This window comes from Hyperoodon ampullatus (genome assembly GCF_949752795.1).
Source record: "Hyperoodon ampullatus genome assembly, chromosome: 12".
Classification (NCBI taxonomy): domain Eukaryota; kingdom Metazoa; phylum Chordata; class Mammalia; order Artiodactyla; family Ziphiidae; genus Hyperoodon; species Hyperoodon ampullatus.
Genome location: NC_136925.1, coordinates 70,264,266 through 70,274,394, shown reverse-complemented (window position 1 = coordinate 70,274,394; position 10,129 = coordinate 70,264,266). Strand labels below are relative to the sequence as shown.

At 38.7% G+C, this 10,129-nt stretch overlaps 1 protein-coding gene across 2 annotated transcripts in view; it reads left to right on the top strand.

Moving 5' to 3' along the window:
- Positions 1-2,880: 2,880 nt before the first annotated feature.
- EPM2A (EPM2A glucan phosphatase, laforin) overlaps positions 2,881-10,129 on the top strand; it is a gene marked incomplete at both ends in the record, with an annotated part of 68,924 nt that continues 61,675 nt past the window's right edge. For both annotated transcript variants that reach the window (XM_079716845.1, XM_079716846.1), the window contains one exon: positions 2,881-3,181. In XM_079716845.1, the coding sequence (XP_079572971.1) occupies positions 2,881-3,181 (301 nt within the window). The remainder of the gene's footprint in view (positions 3,182-10,129) is intronic.

Sequence of the window (10,129 nt, the reverse complement as noted above, 5' to 3'; positions counted from 1 at the left end):
ACTGAATTTGAACTTATCACCCATTCTTCCAAGATATATTGTAGTTATATATAAGATAGCACTATAGAAATGAAATTCAATGACAACAAATTAGTTTGGTCTTTTAAAAATTATTATGAGAATTATGTTACTCTGCTGGGCTAATTCTTGTTCTAAATTCAGCTTGTCATTATAGCATCAAGAATCTGACCCCAAATGGATTTCATAACTAACCTCTTTTAATAAATATCCCGAGTCATTGAAATGTAAAAGAAATCTTACATGGAGAACTCAACAAGGAAAACGAGTTGGGAATAACACAGCTTAATAATTGGTACATTTTTTCACCTTGCCTTCTTAAATCTGTGTTACTACTGCCAACAAGATAGGCATATTAAGGCATAAAAATGACCATTTTCTAGAACCTGAGGTCAAATCCACTTTAGATACCAAGATATTTATGTCTTTACAGATCTCATTGATCAGTTTAGACTGCCACTTATGATTCTTCTATTCCATCACTCCTAAGCATGAATTTAGTCACAGGAAATATTTACAGAAAGTTCATTTTTTAATTAAGAACTAATGGAGAATAACTCATTTAAATATGCTGGGATTTAAATGCATTCTGTAAATGATTTACTTATCAGAAATCAAATATTATGTTATATTATATTATGTTATCTTATCTTTAACTATAAGATGAATGGGTGTCTTTTAGCATCTGTCTCGGCCCCTTCCTTGCTGTGGGCTGTTTACTGGACCGTTCTTGCTTGTTTTCTCTCATATAAAAATAGGGATAACAATTGCAGTTATCTCATAGGATTGGTGAGAGAATTAAATGAGATAATATGAATATGAAAACCATGTATCTGGCACATAAAAAGGGCTCAATAACTATTATAACTATCATAGTTAATAAGTTAAAATGATTGACAGTCAAAGTATGATTGAGACTTTAAAATATGTATTTTTATATTTTGGTATTTCTCTCTTTCCAATTGCATTTTACTTGGGGTGCAGTGTAGCCGTCACATTCGTACTATATTTAAATCCATGCATGCCATAAAATAAGCTGTTATAAATTTTATTTACGGGCTTAAAAGGGTGCTTCCAACTGTTAAAATTACTCAACTTCTTTACGAGGAGAGAGGAGAAAAGGAAATAATGTCTATTGAAAAAATACATTGTTTTCTTTTTTGTCATTGTTTCATCTACAGAATGGGCAGTATTCCCTTTGGAAGAGCTGATGGGAATAATGCCATTTGGAAAGTACACAACACAGCAGCACGGCAGAACACAAGAAAGTTCTGAACTGTCAGCTTCCAGGGTCCTTGCATGGCCAAGTGACTCTTATTTTCCTAAAATTACTCTAAGAATATTTTGTAGCAGCAATTTGAATAAACGGACTCACTTGTCACTGTGATTTAATGTCTGCTTTGCTACTGAATCAGCCGTATTTGGCCAGCCCTGCTGTCTTCACATCTTTCTTTGTGTTTATCCTTAAGCTTAGCAACTAACCAAACACTGAGTGGAATATCGATATTTAAAAGTGAAATGTATTAATAGTTCACTAATTGTTCCACAGAGAGACTGAGTTTGTATGGTTTACATTTTTGTACTTCTTTCTGTTCTACTTATGATATTCTGAATGTCTGAAATTTTTTGACTTTCCCCCCACTATTCACAAGCTTTCAAATACTGGTAAAGATGTGTCTTTGTGTGTCTTTAGTTCACATCAGATTGCTATGTTAAGTGCTGATGAATAAGTGCTGATGAATATAGAAATGTTAAGACGACGAGAACAATTTTAATAAAGAATCAAAAAGTAACAGATTATGTAAACAGGACAGGTAGTTTTCCTAAGGCAGTGACCAAAATTAAAGCCCCCCTCCTCCCCGCCCTACCCCTAACAGTTTTCTTTTGATCAAATAACTATAAGCCTGTGTTTCTGGACACAAAATGATGTTTTAAGTTGAAAAAATATTGCTGACTTTTACTGAAAGCAAATTCAAAGCAAAAAGCTTTATTTTATGCCATTTAAAAATTATCAGTCATATATTTACAGTCATAGAATTACCGTTTTGGGGTTTTGTTTTACCTTGGAAAGGCTTGAAAATATTTACTTTAAACCCATTTTTATACGTACTAAAAGTATTATAACACTCTTTCGAAAAAAGAAAGTGATCATGTGTCATTTCAGGCATCAGACTGGTCTAGGCAAGGGAAAAGTATTCAGTGTTTTTGCACGAGCTCTAGGCTCTGAATGGAGCCTCTTCCACTAATCAGAAAAACTTCAGAGCCGGCAGGGTCTTTAAAGATCATTATTTTATACCCTCAGTTTACAGGTAAGAACCTGAGGCCCAAAGAGAGTAAGTGAGCTGTTGAAGGTCCGGAGCTCTCCAGACACCACTGCAGGATCTTTCCCCAACTTCACTATTGTGGAGGCTGCTTTCTATATGCCATTCTCTTCTTCCTACGATCCTCACAAAAATAATTTCGAGGTTTTTGGAAAGATTACTGGAAAATCTCGGAGCTTATGAGATGTTTTATTTCCTTTCCTAACCCCTTTTCGTTGCTTCCAATGCGTACCCAGCCGTCCGCGGAGCCGCTGGAAGAGGCAGCGGGCAGGGGCCAGGCTCCTTCTCAGGGAGAGACGGGTGGTGGCCCCAGCTGACCACTTCCCGCGGCCAAAGGCCCCAGCCTGGATCATCCTCGGGCTCCTGGGCCGCGTGATGCAGCCCAAAAAAGGTGCAGCATCGCACGTGTCCCCGCCAGCGTCCGCGCCTCGCGCGTCCAGGCCTCTCGCGCCACCGCCCAATCGCCGCGGCCGCCTGGCGCTCGGGTCGCGTCCGCCGGTCGCAGGGAGACTGGAGCCCGGGAGCCGCGCCGCCCGCCGCCATGCGGTTCCGCTTCGGAGTGGTGGTGCCGCCCGCGGTGGCCGGGGCCGGGCCGGAGCTGCTGGTCGTGGGGTCTCGGCCTGAGCTGGGGCACTGGGAGCCGCGCGGGGCGGTGCGCCTGAGGCCGGCGGGCACGGCGGCAGGCGCGGGGTCGCTGGCGCTGCAGGAGCCGGGCCTGTGGCTCGGGGAGGTGGAGCTGGCGGCCGAGGAGGCGGCGCAGGACGGGGCGGAGCCGGGCCGCGTGGACACGTTCTGGTACAAGTTCCTAAAGCGCGAGCCGGGAGGAGAGCTCTACTGGGAAGGTACTGGGAGCTGCGCCGGCCTGCACCCCGGCCTCGGCCTTGGCCTTGGCCTCGGCCTCGGCCTGGGGCGGGCCCCACAGTCCCCGCTGCGCCTTCCCGGGCGCTTTGCCCGCCTCTCGGGCTTCGCAAGCTGTCTGAACTCCCCGGGCTCCCTGGGCTGACCCTTCTCTGTCCGCCCAGCTGTCGCCCCAGCCGCGCCTCCCGCACCCGACAGGTTCGCTAGATGGAGGCTGGGTTCCCGGCCTCCCGCCCCTTCGGTCTTTGCTCCTCCGACCTCTTTCCCACAAACACGGGACCCGGTTCGGGCCTCGGTCACCCTCGCCCTCCGCGTCCTCCCTGCGCGGGTCCCCGGGCTGCCAGGTCCCCCGCCGCTCCTGGGTTCGCTCCTTAACTCTGTCTTGACTGTCTTTGTGCCCTCATTTTCTTGCCCTGATTCACTAAAAAATGACCCAACCAGTGAAGCTAGCCTTTTCGCTAATCCTAAACTGCAACGTATTATCTAGTGTATTTTTTTTCTTCTTTTCGATTTGAGAGTGAACTAATGGAAAAACGTTGAGCATTTCTCGTTTTGATTTTTTTTTAAAGCCCTGAATATATGACAGTTTAGATATGCTCTGATTTCTTAAAATATAAAAACAATACATGCTGGCTGTAAAAAATCAAAAACAAAAGCAAAAAATGTACAAAGTAAAAACTTGTGTCCTCCACACACCCTAGGTCCACTGCACACTGACCAATATATGACATATGTATCTATCTCACACACAAATTGGTTAATATATTATTCTTTATCCTGCTTTTTCTTGCTCTGTAAAGGTTGCGGATACCTTTTAGTGCCACTCGTATAAATGTATATTTCATTTTTTAAATGGCAGCGAAATAGTCTGCATCTACCAATGTCATGTAGGTTGTTTTCTGTCTTCCTCTGTTATAAACAGTAATAGCTTAATTGGAAATCCGTGTATAAAGTTATCTTTGAGCATTTGGAAATGTTCCTGTATGGTAGATTCTGAGAAGTGAAACTGTTAGGTCAAAGCGTGGCCATATTTTACATTTCAGTAAGGACTACCAAATTATTCCCTGAAAACTTTATGCCGGTGTAGAATCCTGCCCGCGATGTGTGAATTTAGACAGTCCTTTCTTTAAATGAAATGTGCAAAGTTGGGGATTGGAGTATGTGTGGCTCAGTAGTTGTCTAAAGCGGATGAAATGTCTCTGTGGAAGTTTATATGACAAAAATGGGCCACTTAGCCCATAATGACGTGGAATCAAAGAATCTGCAACGAGCATGAGTGTTCTGTAATATGTTTATATATATTTTTTTCCTTGTGCCTCTTTTTGTACCCACTGAGTTTCATGGTCTGGTGACATTTATTGTCCTTTTGTAATACCATGCCAGAACTGAAAGGTACTCTCATCAATTACGCCCTTCTTTACAGGATATTACTATTTTTAATAGTATTATATAATTATTTTTCATAATAAAGTAATATCTGATCATTTTTATAAAAATTAGGATGGTAAAAAAGAAAGATTCTTCCCTTTATTCAGTCTCTCTCCTTTTCTATTTTTAGTTTTTCTGGTATTCCTCCCAAAGTTCTGAATAACTTGCTTATATTGCTATTTCTTAATATATCAACTTGAATTTTTCTGTTTTTAGATTTTCTGAGTTACCATACAAGTTATATATTACATTTAAATTAAAATTAGACAGTATCTATTGACAGCTGCTGTATACCCATTAAATTAGCCATCATACTTGCTGTGAAATATGAGGAATTTAGCTCAAGTTCATTATCTCTCTCCTCCCTGCTGGTTTTTATATTATTATTTTATACTGCATATATGTAGTTTATTGTTGACTTTCTATTATATAGAAATTTCTGTATTATGCTTCTGTTACATAGAAAGTTACTCCTATATAAAAGGATAAGAAAAATAACTCACCTACACATTCCTCCCCTTCTCCTTACTTTGGTTAATCATCATTTCTACATTAAGTTCTATTATATAATTTGTATTCTGTTTTATAATTGTTGCTGTGCCTTCTTGTTTTAGGTGGATAGGTTGATTCTAAGAATTGTAAGTTAACAAAGAACATCATGAGGAGCAGCATAGCCTATTTTGTTTGTTTGTTTGTTTGTTTGTTTGTTTTCGGTACGCGGGCCTCTCACTGCTGTGGCCTCTCCTGTTACGGAGCACAGGCTCCGGACGGACGCGCAGGCTCAGCGGCCATGGCTCACGGGCCCAGCCGCTCCACGGCATGTGGGATCTTCCCGGACCGGGGCACGAACCCGTCCCCTGCATAGGCAGGCAGACTCTCAACCACTGCGCCACCAGGGAAGCCCGCATAGCCCATTTTTAAGAGCAACGATTCTAGAGCCAGAATGGCTTCACCAGCCAGTGTGTGACCTTGGGCAAGTCACTTTACTGTGCTGTTGTTGAAAGCACTAAACTGGCTAATAAATCTAAAGAGCTTAGAATAAGACATATATTAAGTGTTAAATAAGTGTTTGTTATTGTTATTTTTACTATTATGATTAGGAAATAATTAGTGTGGAACTAAGTGGTTCAGTTGCACTCATTAAAAGTTTGGAAATATAATTCTGTGACATGAAACCTGTGTACCAGGAGGAAAAGCTCTCTTCTCTTACACTGTAAATCATGCTCAGATTTTTATTTAAAGTGATACCAGAGTTCATTTTACTTTATATTTGGGTGGCCATGTTCTACACCTTGTTTCAAACTTTCTAGTTACTTTTTAAAAACAGAAACAGCACGTTGATCGTCACGATTTCCTAGCTTAAATGCAGTATTGGATTAATGCAAATTCCTCACTTTTTGAAAACATTCTTTTCCTTGAAGAATTGGGATTTTTGTTCCAATTTTCACTAATATATAGCTTTCTGAGCACAGCTATCTGGGACTTTTATTTTTCTTGTTTTTAATTGAACTCCGATGTTTGTTGCATTGTTAAGGATTCCAAATCTTCCACTTTCTTGAATGTCTTAATCATTTCATTGGATTGTATCCTCAAATAAAATTTTTTGGTATTTTTTTATACTTTTTTTTCACACACACACCCTGTATTTTATTTTTACAAGAGATAAATAAACTGACATCAAGCATTGTAAATGGATGACCACAACAAAAGCAACAATGATTGCAATTACCAAACACGAAACACACTCATACTATGTCATAATATTGACATTCAGTCCAGTAATCCTCCACTGTAACAGCTCCTTTACTTTGCAGTGAAAATTGATTTGTATATCTTTTGCCTCTGAGTCTTTGTGGGATTTTTTTTTTAATTCAAACAGAAAGTCACAAAAACTATAATCATCCTCATCAGTTCACTCAGTCCCATGTAATTAATTTTTTTTCATCTTGATCTTTTGTTAGCACTTTTACAAATTCATCAGGTTTCCATTAGAGTTCTGAAAATGCTTATTCATTCAGTTCAGCAGTATAGTCAGTTACCAGAAACCTGTACTTGTCAGAGTCTTTCCATGAATTCCTTGAAGATGAAACACTATTACAGGAATACATTTGCAAAAGCATCAGAGTACACCCAGAACTGTCTGCAAATTAAGGAAGACTTAAAAATGACCAAAGTTAAAGATTTGATGAAAGTTCATAATAATGCAATTGACAAGGAAATTTAGTTATTTCTGAGATATATATTTTAAAGTAATAACTAGAATAATGACTTATAACATTATACCAGAACATGTAAGATTTTTAGAAATTTCATGTAATGTCTGAAACATTTATATTAACATATTTCCATACAAATAACCCAAAGAAAGTTTAGTATTAGTTGTTCTTTTTTATTGTTTTTTTATACTGCAGGTTCTTATTAGTCATCAGTTTTATACACATCAGTGTATACATGTCAATCCCAATCACCCAATTCAGCACACCACCATCCCCACCCCACCACGGTTTTCCCCCTTGGCGTCCATATGTTTGTTCTCTACATCTGTGTCTCAACTTCTGCCCTGCAAACTAGTTCATCTGTACCATTTTTCTAGGTTCCACATACATGCGTTAATATATGATATTTGTTTTTCTCTTTCTGACTTACTTCACTCTGTATGACAATCTCTAGATCCATCCACGTCTCAACAAATGACTCAATTTCATTCCGTTTTATGGCTGAGTAATATTCCATTATATATATGCACCACAACTTCTTTATCCATTCCTCTGTCGATGGAAACGTAGGTTGCTTCTTTGTCCTGGCTATTGTAAATAGAGCTGCAGTGAACATTGTGGTACATGACTCTTTCTGAAGAGTTTTCTCAGTGTGTATGCCCAGTAGTGGGATTGCTGGCTCTCATGGTAATTCTAGTCTTAGTTTTTTAAGGAACCTCCATACTGTTCTCCATAGTGGCTGTATCAATTTACCTTCCCACCAGCAGTGCAAGAAGGTTCCCTTTTCTCGACACCCTCTCCAGCATTTATTGTTTGTAGACTTTTTGATGATGGCCATTCTGACTGGTGTAAGGTGATACCTCACTGTAGTTTTGATTTGCATTTCTCTAATGATTAGTGATGTTGAGTATCCTTTCATCTGTTTGTTAGCAATCTGTGTATATTCTTTGGAGAAATGTCTATTTAGGTCTTCTGCCCATTTTTGGATTGGGTTGTTTGTTTTTTTGATATTGAGCTGCATGAGCTGCCTGTAAATTTTGGAGATTAATCCTTTGTCATTACTTCATTTGCAAATATTTTCTCCCATTCTGAGAGTTGTCCTTTCATCTTGTTTATGTTTTCCTTTGCAAAAGCTTTTAAGTTTCATTAGGTCCCATGTGTTTATTTTTGTTTTTATTTCCATTTCTCTAGGAGGTGGATCAAAAAGCATCTTGCTGTGATTTATGTCATAGAGTGTTCTGCCTATGTTTTCCTCTACGAGTTTTATAGTGTCTGGCCTCAAATTTAGGTCTTTAATCCATTTTGAGTTTATTTTTGTGTATGGTATTAGGGAGTGTTCTAATTTCATTCTTTTACATGTAGCTGTCCAGTTTTCCCAGAACCATTTATTGAAGAGGCTGTCTTTTCTGCATTGTATATTCTTGCCTCCTTTATCAAAAATAAGGTGACCATATGTGCATGGCTTTATCTCTGGGCTTTCTATCCTGTTCCATTGATCTATTTTTCTGTTTTTGTGCCAGTACCATACTGTCTTGATTACTGTAGCTTTGTAGTATTGTCCGAAGTCCAGGAGCCTGATTCCTCCAGCTCCGTTTTTCTTTCTCAAGATTGCTTTGGTCTTTTGGGGTCTTTTGTGTTTCCATACAAATTTTGAAATTTTTTGTTCTAGTTCTGTGAAAAATGCCATTGGTGGTTTGATAGGGATTGCATTGAATCTATAGATTGCTTTGGGTAGGATAGTCATTTTCACAATGTTGATTCTTCCAATCCAAGAACATGGTATATCTCTCCATCTATTTGTATCATCTTTAATTTCTTTCAGCAGTGTCCTGTAGTTTTCTGCATACAGGTCTTCTGTCTCCTTATGGAGGTTTATTCCTAGGTATTTTTTTCTTTTTGTTGCAGTGGTAAATGGGAGTGTTTCCTTAATTTCTGTTTCAGATTTTTCATCATTACTGTATAGTAATGCAAGAGATTTCTGTGCATTAATTTTGTATCCTGCTACTTTACCAGATTCATTGATTAGCTCTAATAGTTTTCTGGTAGAGCCTTTAGGATTCTCTATGTATAGTATCATGTCATCTGCAAACAGTAACAGCTTTAGTTCTTCTTTTCCAATTTGGATTCCTTTTATTTCTTTTTCTTCTCTGACTGCTGTGGTTAAGACTTCCGAAACTATGTTGAATAATAGTAGTATAGTGGACAACCTTGTCTTGTTCCTAATCTTAGAGGAAATGGTTTCAGTTTTTTACCATTGAGAATGATGTCGACTGTAGGTTTGTCATATATGGCCTTTATTATGTTGAGGGAAATTCGCTTTATGCCTACTCCCTGGAGGCTTTTTATCATAAATGGGTGTTGAATTTTGTCGAAAGCTTTTTCTGCATCTATTGAGATGATCATATGGTTTTTCTCCTTCAATTTGTTAATATGGTGTATCACATTGATTGATTTGCATATATTGGAGAATCCTTGCATTCCTGGGATAACCACCACTTCATCATGGTGTATGATCCTTTTAATGTGCTGTTGGATTCTGTTAGTTAGTATTTAGTTGAGGATTTTTGCATCTATGCTCATTAGTGATATTATCCTATAGTTTTCTTTGTTTGTGACATCTTTGTCTGGTTTTGGTATCAGGGTGATGGTGGCCTTGTAGAATGAGTTTGGGAGTGTTCCTCCCTCTGCTATATTTTGGAAGAGTTTGAGAAGGATAGGTGTTAGCTCTTCTCTAAATGTTGATAGAATTCTCCTGTGAAGCCATCTGGTCCTGGGCTTTTGTTTGTTGGAAGATTTTTAATCACAGTCTCAATTTCAGTACTTGTGATTGGTCTGTTTATATTTTCTGTTTCTTCCTGGTTCAGTCTTGGAAGGTTGTGCTTTTCTAAGAATGTGTCCATTTCTTCCAGGTTGTCCATTTTATTGGCATAGAGTTGCTTGTAGTAATCTCTCATGATCCTTTGTATTTCTGCTATGTCAGTTGTTAATTCTCCTTTTTCATTTCTAATTTTATTGATTTGAGTCTTCTCCCTTTTTTCTTGATGAGTCTGGCTAATGGTTTATTAATTTTATTTATCTTCTCAAAGAACCAGCTTCTAATTTTATTGATCTTTGCTATTGTTTCCTTCATTTCTTTTTCATTTATTTCTGATCTGATCTTTATGATTTCTTTCCTTCTGCTAACTTGGGGTTTTATTGTTCTTCTTTCTCTAATTGCTTTAGGTGTAAGTTTAGGTTATTTATTTGAGATAGTTCTTGTTTCTTGAGGTAGGATTGTATTGCTATAAA